This window comes from Castanea sativa, chromosome 3 (genome assembly GCF_040712315.1).
Source record: "Castanea sativa cultivar Marrone di Chiusa Pesio chromosome 3, ASM4071231v1".
Lineage (NCBI taxonomy): Eukaryota > Viridiplantae > Streptophyta > Magnoliopsida > Fagales > Fagaceae > Castanea > Castanea sativa.
In genome coordinates, this window is record NC_134015.1 from 38,987,575 (window position 1) to 39,004,670 (window position 17,096).

Here is a 17,096-nt window from a genome sequence, read left to right on the forward strand (position 1 = left end):
TATTTTGATTGTGCTTACTTGATTTTAGTTGTTCAATATTAATGTTTTAAAGCAGTAAATTAAAGTCGTCATTTGACATCTACATAAGATCTAGCAAAATTGTAACTTTTCGTAAGAGAGAGACCGAAAAATGTTTTCCAAAGTATTTTTAAGAACACTACCAAAGATTCCAGAGCAAGCAGTTTTATTTATTTTTTTAAAAAATATTTTCATAAAGGGATAGCATCATGAGCCAAGGCTTTATTTTAATACATAACCAATTCTTAAAGCCCATTTTCCTAAAACATTGACAACTCTAACCTAGTTAAAGGAGAACTCCTCAAAGCACTGGCAAACCAATTCAATATCTTTGACTAAGGCTGACTGAAGGCAGCCAATTTTTAGTCAAAACATTTATACATTCTTTGGGGTCATTTTCTATACCCAGAGCTTCAGCCACAGAACAGTTGACAAGTAGACTGTATCATTAGAAATTGCTACATCAGTATTCAACTTAAAAAACTCCCTGAACTGTTTTATTACACAACTAGAAGTTTAGATCTGGCTTGGCTTTTCCATGCTGCAACTGATTCCTTACTCTCCAAATATAGTCAATGGCCATGCCTACCTGCAAATAAACAGAATTGCTCACTAGTTACTCCCTTTAGTTTAGGCCTTAGCCAAAAACTCGTCTTTATGGAATTTCCATTAGAACCCAAACCAGACAGCTTTTGCCAAGACACACTTTTGGAAGAAATGCAAAACTTGATTTCTTTTTCAACACCACAAATGGAACATGAAGATTCGTTGATCTGAAATAGTTTGTCTTGCCCTTTCTTTTGTTGGAAGAGTCCCAACAACTATTCTCCACATAAAAATATATAATGTTTCATGACCCTTCAAGTACCACAAATTCCTCCACCCAGCACATCTTGTATGATTGGATATATCAGCTTGACTACACCGATAAGGCAATTTAGTTGAAAAACATCCATTTTTAGAGCCAAGCTACGTCAATTTAAGAGGCTTGGGAGTTCGTCTAATGGGAATACTCATAATAGCCTTGCAGGACTCATCAACAAATACTTCTCTCAGTACGATAACAACCCAAGAATAGTTTTGAGTGTTGATTAGGCTTGAAACCATCAAAATTCGAGCAGTCTCTGAATTCAACATAAAACACCACCATTTTTTCAGAAAAGACAATGTCTTTGTTTGTGTGTGTGTGTTGGAGCCAAATTCCTTGCTATTTAAGTTTAACAAAGTGGGACTGAGGGTTTTCATTGTCACACTAACGGAAGTGTGGGGGTTTAAATTAACACAATTTGTCACAGGTATAAAAATAACGCCATAAGGGTGTTTTGATCCCAAAATAATCAGTCCCATAGTATAAGGCATGTAAATGGAGATTCATAGGCAATTATACTATAGAATTATAAAAAAATTTACATTAGAATCACATGACAAATAGGAGTGAAGATTACCATCTTCTCAATTTAATAATTTCTCAATGATCCAAGCCAACATTTTACACTGACAGCATTGCTTAAGACTGAATCCACTGGCCTTGGAAGAGTTGCGTGATTGTTTTACCCATGATCCACTCCAACTCAGATGATGATAATGGAACTTGATTGGCAATAAGAGACACTGCTTCTTTTGCTCCTTTATAACCGCATTCAGGAACAACAAATGGAAAGTCGCTGCATAATAGTATATTGAGAAAACAAAAAATTTCCCATTTGATGTTTCTGTTTTTTTCCCCACCCTCTGGGAATATGAAATATTATGTTTAAACTGAATGAGTAAAAGAAAAGATAAGAGTTACCTGCCCCACATGACACGGTTAGCACCAAAGCTGGAAATGATTTGGGAAAATATGTTGGATAAATCCTGATATGGAAATGGCATTCTTGACACCCTAAAAAGTGCACTGAATTTCACATAAACCTGCCAAATTATGAATAGTTTAAGTTATCAACTGAATAACTGTTGACAATTGCTTAGCAAGAAAGAAAAGAAGAACATGTATCATGAGTTATATATCAGCACTAATATTAAAACCAATATAAGTAAAGTACTCTTGCTCAATTACCCTGGGAGCCCTCTCTGTCTAGCAAAAAACTTAAGGAGCCTTAGGTAAAGCTCTAGACAAAGTATAGCAATTATAAAAGAACAACAGCTTCTCTCAATCTCAAGACTTCCAGTACAAGTGAAAATATAATGTTCTTGTATGATATCCTAGTCAGACTAAGATCAACCTTGGTGATCTCAATATGGCCGCAGTAGCTGGAAATAATCAGGGCTTGCATATATGCTGTGTCTTTTAAAGGTATTCAGGACATGTTACCTGCGGGAATCTAGATAGCTTTAGAAGCTCAGAAAAGGCCAGACTTTCATCATCATTTCTGCAAATTGACATGTAATAAGTATGAAGGTTAATATGGTCTTCTATCCAGCTAAAGATTGAAAAGCTTCTTTTAACAGAGTCAAATTACAAAAGAGCTCACGTTGGTGGTTTGCAGAATGCGAAATGATCAAGCAAAACAACTGTTGATGGAAATTCTGTGCACAGTTTCTCAATTTCTGAAAGATGCAGTCCGAGACCCTGAAATACCCATCTGATTAATATATTATCATCTTGACCCCTGTAATCCAATACTTATGTGGCAATTATTGCCCCAGTCACTGAGTAGGTGAATGCACAGTAATTAAGAATGTGAAAACAGAGTAAAATAATGCAATCTGTTAAAATAAGTTTAAGAAATAGGTTGGGACCTTTTAGATTATTGTTTTGTAATTACTTATATAGGTTTGAGTGGACTAGATAAGAATCATACTACCTTCATACACATGAAACCCACTGGTACTCCAAGTTCTCCTGCCTTGGAGAACATAGCCTTGCCAACTTCATTTGTCATCTGCCAAAACCATCCAACATGTAAATAAAAATAAAAATAATAAAGCATGTGGATAGATGAGAAGTATCTGCCATTTCCTTGCACTGCCTTAAATCTAGCACAGATGTAAGGGGATCAGGACACACCATTTGAGGGAATGCTGCAAGGAAATTAATAACATCAATCCTAATGGTATTGGGTAGCATTTATATGATTCTCTTATCACATATGGCATATTAACGTTGAACGTATTTGCCTTTTGCCCTCTTCAGTATTACATGCATCTGTGATATAGTTTAAAGGGGAAAGCAGACCATTTGATAGGAGTTCTGGAAAGAAACTTCCAATTTTAGAACTCAACAGCTAGTTTCTGTTCTTATATTTTACTTTCACGAACTAGTTGCTTGCCTGGGATGTCAGGGGCTAGAGTGAGCAAACAGCATTTACGAGATTAATGTATGTGAAAAGGGTATAGGAAGATTTTCTTGCTTTCTCCTAGAAAATGAGATAACTAGTGCCAAAAAAATACCCTAAAATATGTTTTTAAGTTTTCTCAAAATTGATCTTATGAAATAAAAGTGGAGGAAAGAAAATACATTCAGGATAAACAGCAGAGGCTATGCTTGGTGATTACTACCTGCTGACCAGATGGCCACAAATATGGATTAAAGCGAACAGCACAATAGCCATCCTAGCATGAAAGAACACAGTGTCAACATTATTCCTCTGAGACATAACAGTGGTTGGTACATGGTCACATGAGATATTCTGTAGACCTTTAAAATGAGATGTTCAAGCTGCTTAACCCCACTTCCATCTTCAGCTGGATTTGCAAGGCAACAGCCAACAAATTTGGTTGGGAACTTGTTCAGGACACTGTCCAATGATTAAGTTATTAACTTGGTATAAGGAAATACCTTGTAGTGTTACATGGTGAGAACCATAACATGGAAGCAACAAATAAGGGAAGCTGCTATAATTAATAAAACACAGAGAAAATTTGAAAGATCCAACTATGAGTCCTGCCAATTAACTGTTTAGCAAACACAATCCAGAGATCACTTCTAGGATGAAGCATGGCTTAAAAGTGGAGGAATTTTAAAACATGCTAACCAACTGATGAACTTCTCACCCTTGACCATTGTGATCTTTGAAAATTCCAATTTACAGTGAATAGATAGGTCCTCAGGTTTAGTATAACTTTTAACCAATGACTCCTAAATGAGTTAATCATATAACCTGCAATAGATGTTTCATCCATGCCAAGAAACAATTTTTTAATGTGACTTTGAAGCTTTTTGAAATGTCGATTGTAACACAAAAGAGGGAAGAAAACAAAATCTAGTACATATCTGAAAACTTAATATGGTTTCAACAAACCTTGTCACAAGAGAATGGTCAAACTTATGATTAATGGGCTGTACAATCAGTGCACCATCTACACCTGCCTCTGCCATGCACTGTGGATAGTAAAACATGTAATAACAATTACTCCAAACTCAGCATATTAAGAAGGAAATGGCAAAATGGATTTTTTTTTTTTTCATATTCAAAATGATTACAATAAGCACATCCTTCAAAACCAAATTTACTTAAACCAAACTTAAGCAAATTCTTTAGGACAGAAATTAAAAATAGCCCATGCCCAGAACAAAAAACTTCATCATCAAATTAAAAGCAGCAAACATAGAGACAGAAAAACGCATATAAGTTGAATAAAAGGCATACCTCAAGTAAGAAATCCACATTTCCTGGTAAAGTGGGCTCTTGGCCAGGAAAGTAAGGGTATTTATCTGCAGCCTTAAGAAAAGGCAAAATTTCACTCATTCTAGATATTCTAAGAAACAAGAAAAGTACTTTCCAAAATGCTATGAGAGTGATTTTACCTCTTGGGGAGATGCCCATACATGTAAATGTGAGTCTATTATTTTGGTCTGAGAAGAAGGAGTCTTGGTTTGTGGTTCACTGGTGGTGGCCATTTTGGCTGCTGAGATTCTGAACTGGGATTTCTTTGAAAAATAAGAAATGGTTTGTGGACAATAGTAATTAAAATGGTGAAGAGGTGCTGAAACTGAAAGCAGAGGCTTAAATCTTATTGCCATTTTTTGGCTGGCAGAGACTTTGAGCTGGGGGGCTTAATTGAAAAATAGCCAAAAGGGTCATCAAGAATTATGGAATTTTTCATAAAGTACATGTAGTGGCGACTTTCTGAGTTTCTAAGTCGACATTTTAGTCTTCCTAGAATAATTTAGTAACGATTTGGTAAAATTTGTTACCAAAATTATCTGTTACAAACAAATTTTTTATTGTTGTTTCTTAAAAAAAAAAAAAAAAAAACTTTTGGTTGTAAATGTGACAGTCAGAGTCTTCGCCTCAAGATACGATTTTATTTATTTATTTATTTTTGATTGGTGATTTTATTTATTTATCTATTTATTTCTTATCTCTTTTTTTGATACTTTTAAGATCAATGTGATAGCCAACAACTAGATATGGTATTCCTACTGTGTTGAAGTTTTCAGGTTGCTTTTATTATAAGAAAGCACATTAATCTTTAGAAAAAAGAATTATTAAGATACTATTCTTTTTTTCTCTATTTTATCTATTCAAAAAAAAAAAAAAAAGCTCATTTTTGAAAAAGTTAGCTTATATGTATATTTTCTTGCCAGTAAATATTAGCATATTGTGTCATATTTTATTTTGATTGTTAGTGAAGACAATATTTTTTTAATATTTTTCTCATTTATATTTTAACACAATATAAAAAAAAAAAATTAAAAATCCAAAATTGACACATTTGATAAATTAGGACTAAATTGACATATAATGTAAAAAATTGGGACAAATTGAAAAAAAAAACCGCGAATATTCGTAGGGGATGCCAAGAAAGAGGAAGCAATTGTGATTTGTGAAAAAAAAAGGGAAGTTTGTGTAAATTACACAAGGCATTGTGCCATTGTCAGTTGTCACCGAGACCTCTCTCGAAATCATCGTTTCTCACTCTCACTCTCACTCTCGAGTTGCCAAAACAAAAAAGTCCATCCTAGCCCTCGAGTGTATCTGGCTTTATTATTATTATCACTTTATCACCTGACCTTATTCTTAGCTATCTCCCTCCGTCAATGGCGTCTTCACTTACAACCCTTGTAATAAATCAAAAGCTTTGTTTGTTTGTTTTTTCCTCGCACTTTTTCGGCAACCAAACAGGACGTACATTTCGATTTCGATTTTGTTACCATTTCTCTCTCTCTCTCTGACATTGCTTTACTTGCGATTGTGCAGTCAAATGTGGGGTCTCTGTCGGCTCCAACAAGCGTGTCGAACAAGGGGGTTCTGGTGGTTCCCACCACGTGTAACTCTCTCAAGCTTCGGAGATCTTCATTCTACACCTCGTTGCGTATAAGCCACCTCACTTCTTCGTCGAACCCTTCTTCTCGGAGAAGACCCGGGTTTCTTATTAGCCCAGTTCGAGCCACTGCTGAGGTTAGGGTTTCACTTACTCTCCCGCTGTTTGTTTGGTTACTGCGAAAATATCTATGTTTCTAACATTTTTTTTAGTATTATTATTATTATTATTCCATTCCCAAATGTAGTGCCAGAGCTTAATGTTGTAGAATTATTATTTGTGTTTGTTAAAAATTTTCAGGAAGCTACTGTACAATCAAAAGTTACTCAGAAAGTGTATTTGGATATAAGCGTTGGAAATCCGGTAGGGAAGCTTGCTGGAAGGATTGTGATTGGGTTGTATGGTGATGATGTGCCCCAAACCGCCGAGAATTTCCGTGCCCTTTGCACTGGTTGTCTCTCTACACTAATTCAGTTTTCTTGCTTTCTTTGTTAGTTTAGTTGTCTGATCTGGGTGACATTTTCATCCAATCTCAATTGTTAACTGTTTATCTTGATTAGGAGAGAAGGGCTTTGGATACAAAGGTTCCACGTTCCATCGTGTAATCAAGGACTTTATGATTCAAGGAGGGGACTTTGATAAAGGAAATGTGGGTGAATTTTCCTATGCTTATACTTTCATACTTCGTTTATGTTTATTGTATTTTGTTGCACTGCAATGATGATCACATTATTGATATCAATGATGAATAGACGTAAAAACTCAATGAAATTAATGTAAGAGAACACTATCAATCACCTATCAAAATAGTAAGATAACAACATCAACCAATTTGCATCATTTGTTGTTTTTTGGCCGTTTTGAGAAAGCACATTGTTAGATTGTATGAAAAGGTAAGAGGCCAAGAGTTCATAGAAGAACAAAAAGAGTAAATTCAGCAGGCTTTTAAAGTCGAATTCTAGTTGTATCAACAATCAAATGTAGCTATAGGACCACATCTGGTATTGATATAGATGGCAGCTTGAACAGGTATCTTATCTAGCTGAAAACCTAAGTTTCTAAACTTGAGAGTCTTCGAGTTCCCCCTAAATTAGTTGTGGCTATGGATATGGCTGGAGTTTTTTCTTTTCCTTGTCAAATATATTATTGTCTCCTGCCAAGAACCTTGTAGCTCAATTGACAGCTCTTGGTGTTTCCAATGGAGATGTCCAGGGTTCAAATCCCCCCCCCTACCACCCCTATTGCAACTTTGTCTCCCTTCATCCTAGTTCCACAATGTAGTTATTTTATTTAAACTTTGATAAATAATTTTTACTGGGTTATGACATAATGTTTTAGTTGACCCAAAGTTGTAGGGATTGAAGCTTTGTATGGTGAATAAACCATGACCTCTCTCAGACCCTGCAAAATTGGGAACTTCATGCACTAAGAAACTATTTGGTAGTTGATTAGAATCTATAGATGTGAAGGATTAAATTTTCCATGCAATCTCCTTGAGATGGAGAATACCATCCACTGGCATTCTAAGTTGGTAGGGTGACATTAGTGTCAGTGCTAGGAAGAAATTGTGAAGTGTAATGCTGGAGCTCTACTACCATTGAGACTCTTCAAAAATTGCTTCATTTAGAACTGTTGATGGTTTTCTCTTGGAGGAAAATTTTCCCTCCTTTTTAGAGTTTTGAGACAGATAGAGAAAGTTCCTCCAATCCATTACATGGCAACCAAAATGATCATCCATGTGTAAGTTTAATCACACAACCTCTTTAATTAGTTATGTGAGTACTTAATAAGTCGTGTTATTAAAATACACGTAAATGAACTTCTGATCACCATGTAAAGGATTGGGGGGATTCTTTCAACTTGGTATGGAGGAAAATTTTGTCCTTTTGAGACTTGTTCAACCCATATGAGTATTATTATCTAGTTGCAACCACCTATAACAGACATCCAATAGAGACCCTTGTTTGTGCTACCTGATTTTTGACAAAATGAGTAATATTGATCTGATTTAGAATCAAGTTTGTTGATTTCAAAGGTGAATATGTATGATGTCAATATATAAAGGTCATACCTAACCTGAGATACTATGATGGAACCTTTTAGCCCTAATAGACGGTTCATAGTTTCTCTTGATCAAATATTTAAATCATGTCCCATATCTTCAAAAAGTTTGCCACATTCAACCCTTGGGTTTGGGATTTATAATCTATATGAGAAAGTATAAATTATCATGTAGTAACACGGTACCTTCTAGCGACCTTTAGCTCAAATGGCACCTCCTCCCTGTTGCGGACATGAGATGCAAAACATGATCTCCTGAGTGATATTTATTTTCTAGGTTTTAATTTTCCTTTCCATTCCTTTCCTTTTATGTAATTGGTTTGGAATTTATTTCCTTCCCTTTCCTTGCTTGGTCAAAAAGGTAGTTCCTTTCCTTCATTGATGTAGCTTGGAAACTTTATTTATAGGCATCAAGGTTTATTATTGTTATGGTTTTCCTTGATTAATAAATTTTTTTGTTGACAAGTTTCCAATTTCTTGGTGCTGATTCTAGGCAGTTCTTGGTGTTTGACCTGTAAATTAATTTTTTTTTTCATGCTTGGTATTAACTCCTAGGTTTTGTTTTCTTTTCCATACCAAGCAACCATAGCATTTGATTTCTATTATTATTTGATTTTTCTATTCTTTCTAATTACTATTAATCGTTTCACTGTTTGAGAATTTTGTGCTGCATCATGCCATCATCCTATGAAAGGGCATGGTGTAGGAATAGATCATAGGTTCAAGAACCATTAGGTGTGCAATCTTCTGTTAAAAAAGTATAAATTCTTATTGTAATCTGATAGTAGCATGAGGCTCCTAAACTTAACTGAATAAAGCCTTGTTCCAAATTCTTTGGCCAGTTACCTGGATTCCTTTTCATCCTCTCAGCTCTAACAGACTAACACTGAATCTTTTATCAAATTATAGGCCATTTTAATTTGAAAAATTCCTGTTTGCCATCTTGTTTCTGTTTCTGGAAAATGAAAAATTAACTTTCATTTTGTAACCTTGGTTGTATCTTATGTGGGCATTTAAGCTTGAACTTTCTAGTAGATCCCTCAACTAATTCCCCATAACTTGAATTTGCAGGGAACTGGAGGCAAAAGTATATATGGTCGTACATTTAAAGATGAGAACTTCAAGTGTAAGTTAATTTCCACTTCTCATGCAACAATTGTAGCTGGTTGGGTTTGTTTGTCTATACCTCAGGTCTTTACATGGTAGAAAAGGATAAATAAAAAGATCAGATATCAGAATTTATTGACTGGTGATGTGATGTATAGTATTTTTGTTTCGTCGTGATTTTCTATTAAAAAACTGAGAATTGTGGGTATGAATTTACTGGCTGGTGCTTTCTGTCATATTAGATTTTTGTGATAGTAGATCACCTTTTCTACTCTCTCTGTCTCTCATGTATAGATTGCAACTGTGCCATTGCTCACCTTAATGATGCTTTGCAGTGTCTCATGTTGGACCGGGAGTTGTTAGCATGGCAAATGCAGGCCCCAACACCAATGGAAGTCAATTTTTCATATGCACTGTTAAGGTACTTAAATGCATATGTTTCTATGTTCTTCCTATTAACTGGCTGAGAGACTTTAAATACTTTACCATTCTATGTTCCTTTATTCCTGTGTATCAGAATCCCCTGTTTTAGAGATTACAGAATACATAAGCAGGAACAATAGTTTTCAATGTTTGTCTTTGCTAGGGAATCAATTTCTGAAAAAGTTTTCACACCAATTGTTTATTGAAATTGCAATGGTCCAAATGTCTAAAAATTGATTTATCTGTTGAAACATTCCTACCCAACTTCACCTGAGATGGTCAGTTGGTTTTGACTTTTGATGGAGCTGATGCAGTCATGGAAGATTGATTTGTAACTATGTAAATTTGTTTATTCAAGATTTATTTTATGTGACTCACGTGTCATTGAGACTCACGTGTCATTGAGACTCACGTGTCATTGAGACTCACGTGTGAACTCCAATTGAAGTAAAAGTTGCATGGTGTAAAGATGTTTTAGGGTTAAAATAGTTTTTTTTTTTTTTTAGATTTATTTTATTACTTATGGTTAACTTTTTCATGTAGGGGCAAATTTGAGATTTATGCAATTCCTGTGAATTAAGGGTATTTTGGTAGTTTATTCAAGTATAGAAATTTTTAGAAGATCCTCAATATCTTAGGTTTTATTTTCTTTTAGTTCAAGTTAGTTTTTTATTTGGTTTTCAGCTTACTAGATAAACTAGGAGTCCTAATACTACTAATACATGAAAGAGTATATATATACACACACACACACACACACACACACTCAAAGGAAATGAAGCGAAGTGTCATCTAGTTAAAGACTTTGCTGTTTGTCAGCCAATTCAGTTGGGGGGATTGGGTACTCGAAGTCTTCAAATTTCCAACATTGCCCTTTTAGGTAAATGGTTATGGCGATTTGCTGGTGAGACAGATACTCTGTGGAAATTAGTTATAGTTACAAAACTTGGGTGCAGCATAGGTGCTTGGAGCTCAGGGTTATCAAATGAATCACATGGGGTTTCAGTTTGGAAACACATTAGAAGTGGTTGGGATAGATTTTTTCAGTTTGTGCTGTTTGAGGTGGGAAGTGGCTAGTATATTCGTTTCTTGGATGACATGTGGTGTGGTCACAGTCCTTTGAGTGTCTTTCCCATGTTGTATAGGATTGCTCAGAGGAAGGATGCATTTGTAGCTGATGTTTTGGGTGGACATAATGGGTCTATTCATTGGGATATTCATGTTACTCGTTCTATCCTAGATTGGGAGTTGGAGAATTTAGAATCTTTCTTTGCTTTATTGTATTCCACTAATGTTGATCAGAATGGGGTTGATAAAATGGTGTGGAAGCCCGCAAAGACTGGATATTTTGAAGTTAAATCTTATTATAGAGCCCTAACGACTGGAAGAAGTCATGTCTTCCCTTGGAAAAGTAATTTGGGGGTGAAAGTTCCTTCTAGAGTGGCTTTTTTTACTTGGGTAGGGGAAAGATTTTTACCTTGGATAATTTGAGAATGAATATTTATATTGTCAACAAATGTTGCATGTGCAAGAACAGTTGGGAATTGGTGGATCACTTGCTCCTTCACCGTTCTTATGCACATAATTGGTGGATGTTTGTGTTTAGCCTCTTTGGGGTTTCTTGGGTGATGCCTAAGCAAGTGGTGGATCTGCTAGCTTGTTCGAATAGAGGGGTGGGCAGGTGTTGGGCAGCAGGGGAGCAATTCCACAATGAATCATGTGGATTATATGGCGAGAAAGGAGTTTTAGAACTTTCAAGGGGGAGGAGCAATCCAGCATTGAACTGAAACAGTTTTTCTTGCTCACTTTGTCCGACTGGATGACTGCAATGAGTGGTCTTTTTTTTTTTTGATAAGTAATCCGAAAGCTTTTATAAATGATAGAAAGAAAGTCATACAAGAAGTTCATGATGATGAACAATAAGAAAAAACTATTAGGAAACAAAGTTAAGGGAGGGCAAAAACTCAGCGAGAGAAGAGCAATTAGTAAACCCCCAACAACGAGACCACTCTAAGAGACTATGCTAGCATAAAAGATTTAACTCAACCAAGGTCTTCTCTTTGTCTTCAAAGGAACGACGATTTCGTTCCAACCACACAATCCACATTAAGCACCCTGGAACCAAGTTCCATATGTCCGACTTATCCTTTCCATGCCACTGATGCCAACAAGGTATCAACTTCGCCACCGAACCTGGCATAACCCAAAGAATCCCAAAGGTCTGAAGCATACAAGACCAAAGAGAATGGGTAACAGGACAATGCAAAAGGAGATGGTTAACCGACTCTTCATCCTTGCAACACAAACAACACCTATTAACCAAAGGCCGACCCTTAAGCATAAGATTGTCCAAGGTAAGGATCCGACCATGAGCAGCAGACCACAAAAAGAAAGCCACGCGCTTGGGGATCTTCGGTTTCCAAACCCCCTTCCAAGGAAGCCAAGAATTCGAAGCACCTAGGATCGCGAGGTAGTAAGACCAAGTGTCAAACATACCATCCCCTTTAAGCCGCCAGTAAAGGGTATCTCTCTTACTACCCTGTGGAATGCGGGATTGGATAAGCCGGAGAAGAGAATACAAAGCAGCCAACTCCCAATCTTCAAACGCTCTATAAAACGTTAAATTCCAAACTCTAACAGGACCCCCTTCTGGAATCCACAAAACCTCAGAGATACAGGCATCCTTGACCGCTGAACACCCATAAAGCTTAGGATAGAGAACTTTTAAAGTGTCGTCACCAATCCACCTATCATGCCAAAAACGGATACGAGTGCCTTGCCTCACTACAAAAGAAAGATGCTTAGACAAGTCCTCCCAACCTTCGTTAATGCTTCTCCAAAGGCCGCACCCATGGGACCTCCTGCAATCCCTAGTCCTCCACCCCCTTTGATCCTTGCCATATTTTGAAGAGATAACCCGACGCCACAGGTGGGTATCTTCATGGCCATATCTCCACAGCCACTTCCCTAATAAAGCTTGATTAAACGGCACCACCTTTCTTAACCCCAAACCACCCATCTCAACGGGTAAACACACCTTATCCCAAGCCACCAAAGGATATTTGAAACCCCCCTCAGAAGACCCCCAAAGGAAATTCCTCTGAATACTTTCCAATCTAGTCGCCACTGCTTTAGGAATAGTAAAAAGAGATAGAAAGTATGTCGGGAGACTTGAGAGAGTACTCTTTAGTAACATGAGCCTACCACCCTTAGATAAATAGAGACGCTTCCACCCAGAGAGCCTCTTTTCCATCTTTTCCAAAATAGGATTCCAGATCAAGGGAGACTTAAAAGAAGATCCCAAAGGCATCCCCAAATATTTCATAGGCAAACTGCCTACTCTACACTGAAGCACATTAGCCAAAGCATCTAGATTATTCACTTCCCCAACGGGGACAATCTCGCTTTTCCCAACATTGACCTTCAAACCCGTAAACGCCTGAAAACAAGACAACACCAACCTTATTGACAGTAGCTGCTCCCTAGAGGCCTCACAAAATATGATGGTGTCATCCGCAAATAATAGATGGGAAATACTCACCCCAGCAGAGTTCACAGCTCCCACCTGAAATCCCCGAATAAGATTACACTCCTTTGTCTTCTTCAAAAGTCTGCTTAACACCTCCATTATCAAAAGAAACAATAACGGAGATAGGGGATCCCCTTGTCTCAACCCACGGGAGCTACCAAAAAAACCTTCGGGGGACCCATTTACTAGGACAGAGAAACGGGCAGACGAAACGCAAGCCTTGATCCACCCCCTCCATTTCACCCCAAAACCCATCCGGCCCAACAAATAAAACAGGGCCTCCCAGTTCACATGATCATAAGCTTTCTCAATATCCAGCTTGCAAACCACACCCGGAACTCTGCTCTTCAACCTACTATCCAAGCATTCATTCCTGTTTATCATAGGAATAGTTTGTATGTTTGATTAATAAAAATATTGGGAGCATCAGTGCATGTTGGCCTTAGTGTTCACTGTTCTTTGCTCCATTTCTCCTCTCTTTTCTTCTTCTCTTTTTCACGGTGAGTACTATTCATACAGCCATAAACACCATAGAATTCTCTTTTTTCCTTTTCCTGATAGCCCCAAATCAAGCCTTTCTTTTAACTATCAAAACCCAAAAATCCCACATACTTTCTTCTACCAAATAGCCATCAAATAACTTATCAAGCCACCTTTTAATTCCTTTCTTTAACAATATTCACCCTTGATCCGTATATTCTCCTAACCTTAATCCAACCACAAGCACATGTAGACAAATTTCCCCATTTGTCCTACGTCAATTAGGTTTCAGAGTCAGATTGTTGCCACAAGTTATTTGTTGAAATCTTTTTTAGCCTACTGCGCGATAAAGTTTCTCACCCAAGATAGCGGTGAACAGGAAATTAAAGTCTTAACTCAAGACTACAAAGGAACAGAGAAGACTTTAAAGTGTGTTCAATAGAAGCAAAACTAGAAGATTTTTCTACTATACAAGAAACTTTGGATAAGCTTACAGTTACTTTTTTGGTTAAATATCCTTATAGAGCAACACCTTATCAAGAACTTAGATATTCCAAGTTGACCCAAAATATGATGGATATGGCCTTACCAATTTGCTGCCAATTGGGTGTTGGTTCAATGCTACAACTCGTCGTATTAAGGAGAGAAACTTAGCTTTATGATTCACCACAAATCCAACTTCAAGAACAACCAAAGGGGTGCATTACAAGGACAAAACCTCTCTGCCTCTTCCCCCCTCCTCTCTCTGTGACAGAGCCTCCCCCATCACCCCACAATGGAGGTCGTCTTTGTCTGAAGTCTAATCCACGGAGCCACCTTGCAGGCATGATCTTATGGAGAGAAATGATGGCTGGTTTTGATGATAATTTTTCTTATCAAAGACTGTTTTCTTTTACGTATTTAATAATTGTTTTGAATTGGGGCTTGCATGTCCATTCAGCTAGAGTCAGGGTTTTAGAACCTGTGTGGACATGACCAATGTTAGCTACCTTTGGAGCATTTGGTCTCTATCTTTCAAGTGGTCCAATACTCCAATTGGTCTTGTTGAAAGCCACTATAGTACTCTATTTTTGTAGATGATGATGTGGTGGTGGTGGTGAGGTTGTAATCTCTAATTACCTTGCATGGATTACTGGGAACATGACCTTGTATAGATTGCGCTTGTGTTTACAGTTTTGAAAATGATTATACCCATGACACTTATAATTAGCTATGATTTGGAACTTTTATTGGGGGGGGGGGGGGGGGGTGCATTTATTTTTTATTTTTGTTCTATGGGGGTTTTGGATACACTGTCATGGCCAAGGCTGCTATTATCAACTGTGATGACCAAAACCAAAAGATACACTTCAGTTGGCTTCCCAAACTAACTTGTTGCCATTGGTTTCCAGCACTTTTCATCTAACATGTTCAGTTCAGGAACTTGGGTGACCGGTCTATATGCAACTCGTGCCAAATTGATCTGTGAACACTCCAACTTGCCAAGCCCTGAACTGGGGAATTGTGTTTCATTAATTATTTCTCCTGTCTAAGATTCAAACATTGCTAGTTGCATAGTTTTCAGGGTTCAGTCAGCTCAGCTGATTACCTTAAGCATGCCATATAAGGGGAGATTAATATGATAATATGTTTCTGAATATACTTCTTTCTTGGTTCTCCTTCCTTTCTGCATTGGCTAACTGGTATCTTAACTAGCTTTTGGCTGTTGAATGCATATTGGATGGTTGACTGCCTAGTTAAACAAAATTCTTTAATATGTTTATTTCGGGTGGCCTAGTGTGTATAATGGAATGTCACATTTGCTTAATGAAAAGAATTTAGAAGTCACATTATAATCATATAATGTTATGTTTCTCTTTTATCGGCAGACACCTTGGCTGGATCAGAGGCATGTTGTGTTTGGGCAAGTTCTAGAAGGCCTTGATGTTGTTCAGCTGATTGAATCACAAGAGACAGACCGAGGAGATCGTCCCAGAAAGAAGGTGGTTGTATTTGACTCTGGTGAGCTTCCAATAGTCTGATGCGGGTGTTCCAAGTTGTTTTTCTTTCCCTTTGCTTTGCTTAGGAACTGTGAACTCTTCTACCCAATTCATAGGGCATCTCTTCAGGTGAGTTCTACACCCAACTACAAAGGATTTTTGGTTAAATTTGTATCCCAGAAGAAATAGAGTACTAGCATTGGGAGCTATGACCAGATTAGAGAATTCTCTACTATTGTTGAGGATTCTTGAATATGGTGGAATTTTCATACGTTACATGCAATGTGAATCAGATGGAGGCTAATTGGAAACTTAATGAGATTTGTGCACTATCACTTGCTGTTATATGCCTACGCTGGATGCACTGTTTTCTCCACTTTTGCATTTATTTTTTTCCTGTTGATTTCATTACCGCTACTTTTGTTGGGCTTGAGCAGTGAAATTCATTAGACTTGTGCATCTCTAATCTATTTGGGAAGTGGGAACTACTTTGGTCCATTAGGTCTCTCACTTATTAGTGAGTTACTAAACAAAATGACATCCAAACTTCCAAGAATTGGGAGCCCATTTAAAATTGAACAGACCTTTTAATGGGCCTGAGCCTGAAACCTGCACTCGGCTGGACTGTAAGAAACATCCTACGATTTGTGGCAAGTCAAAAGAACGAAACAAATTTAATCAGTTTCCAGCTTTAAAGCTAATCAAAAGATCCGGTGTTTTTCAGTGGTGGCATAGCTTTTTCACAGTACATTGGTTGTTCACCTATTCTAATAAACTATTTCAGGCTCTCTTGCATCCAATTCATCAGGCTCTAAGAAACTAGTATCCCCGACCATCCCAGTTGCACTAGTCAGCCCTTTACTTATATATAATTTATAAGATTAAAGTGGCTGCCTTTAGGCCACGTAATTAGCTACTTAATTTTCAAAACTGTAATCATGATCATAACATTATTATGGGCCTAAAAGATAAGGATAGCCTTTTACACCTTCCACGTTAATTTTTTTTTAATTATAAAAAAAAAGGTATACTTTTCTCCACTCCTGCAAGTTGCCATTTTTTGCTACTATGAATTTGGAAAATTATTAAATGGTCCAGTAACAATGTTCCGAGCTCTCGGTGCTCTCACATGGTAGGTGGCCATGAATTCTAACATCCTCCTGCAATTGTTTCTTGAAGGGAGCTGTAAATGAGCTGAACTTTAGTGACTAGTGCATGTTCAAGCTTGGATCGTAAGGAAAAACAAAAGCTCGAGCTTGTGACAAGCCTAAAAATAGTATTTGAGCTTGAGC

General features: G+C 37.1%; 2 protein-coding genes across 4 annotated transcripts; one reads left to right on the forward strand and one right to left on the reverse strand.

The window, feature by feature from the left end:
- Window positions 1-325: 325 nt before the first annotated feature.
- On the reverse strand, window positions 326-5,040 carry LOC142627184 (uncharacterized). 3 transcript variants are annotated; one of them, XR_012842779.1, is made up of 11 exons: window positions 4,766-5,040; window positions 4,608-4,679; window positions 4,260-4,339; window positions 3,656-3,755; window positions 3,517-3,570; window positions 2,823-2,900; window positions 2,490-2,587; window positions 2,330-2,387; window positions 1,808-1,929; window positions 1,464-1,682; window positions 326-607 (listed from the first exon to the last, which is right to left on the reverse strand). XR_012842779.1 is itself a non-coding variant. In XM_075800983.1 (10 exons), exons 1-10 carry the CDS (start codon window positions 4,979-4,981, stop codon window positions 1,526-1,528), a joined length of 1,035 nt encoding a protein of 344 aa, XP_075657098.1. In that variant the 5' UTR covers window positions 4,982-5,040; the 3' UTR covers window positions 1,312-1,525. The 3 variants fall into 3 exon arrangements, 1 of the variants encoding a protein (XP_075657098.1); XR_012842780.1 differs by having other exon boundaries at window positions 541-603; XM_075800983.1 differs by lacking the exon at window positions 326-607 and having other exon boundaries at window positions 1,312-1,682.
- Window positions 5,041-5,823: 783 nt separating this feature from the next.
- Window positions 5,824-16,149, forward strand: LOC142629272 (photosynthetic NDH subunit of lumenal location 5, chloroplastic). Its single transcript, XM_075803223.1, has 7 exons — window positions 5,824-6,025; window positions 6,162-6,362; window positions 6,526-6,676; window positions 6,786-6,874; window positions 9,358-9,412; window positions 9,729-9,814; window positions 15,694-16,149. The coding sequence occupies exons 1-7, from the start codon at window positions 6,002-6,004 to the stop codon at window positions 15,844-15,846; spliced, it is 759 nt and encodes a 252-aa protein (XP_075659338.1). The 5' UTR covers window positions 5,824-6,001; the 3' UTR covers window positions 15,847-16,149.
- The last annotated feature ends 947 nt before the right edge of the window (window positions 16,150-17,096 follow it).

Bases quoted from the DNA above. Each gene is read 5' to 3' on its own strand.
- LOC142627184 (XM_075800983.1), bottom strand. From the start codon at position 4,981: ATGGCAATAAGATTTAAGCCTCTGCTTTCAGTTTCAGCACCTCTTCAC. The intron at 3,571-3,655 runs GTCTACAGAATA...CTTTCATGCTAG, and splicing joins TTGAACATCTCATTTTAAAG to GATGGCTATTGTGCTGTTCG. The intron at 1,930-2,329 runs GTAACATGTCCT...ATAATTTGGCAG, and splicing joins AGCTATCTAGATTCCCGCAG to GTTTATGTGAAATTCAGTGC.
- LOC142629272 (XM_075803223.1), top strand. From the start codon at position 6,002: ATGGCGTCTTCACTTACAACCCTT. The intron at 6,026-6,161 runs GTAATAAATCAA...GCGATTGTGCAG, and splicing joins CGTCTTCACTTACAACCCTT to TCAAATGTGGGGTCTCTGTC. The intron at 6,677-6,785 runs GTTGTCTCTCTA...TATCTTGATTAG, and splicing joins TTTCCGTGCCCTTTGCACTG to GAGAGAAGGGCTTTGGATAC.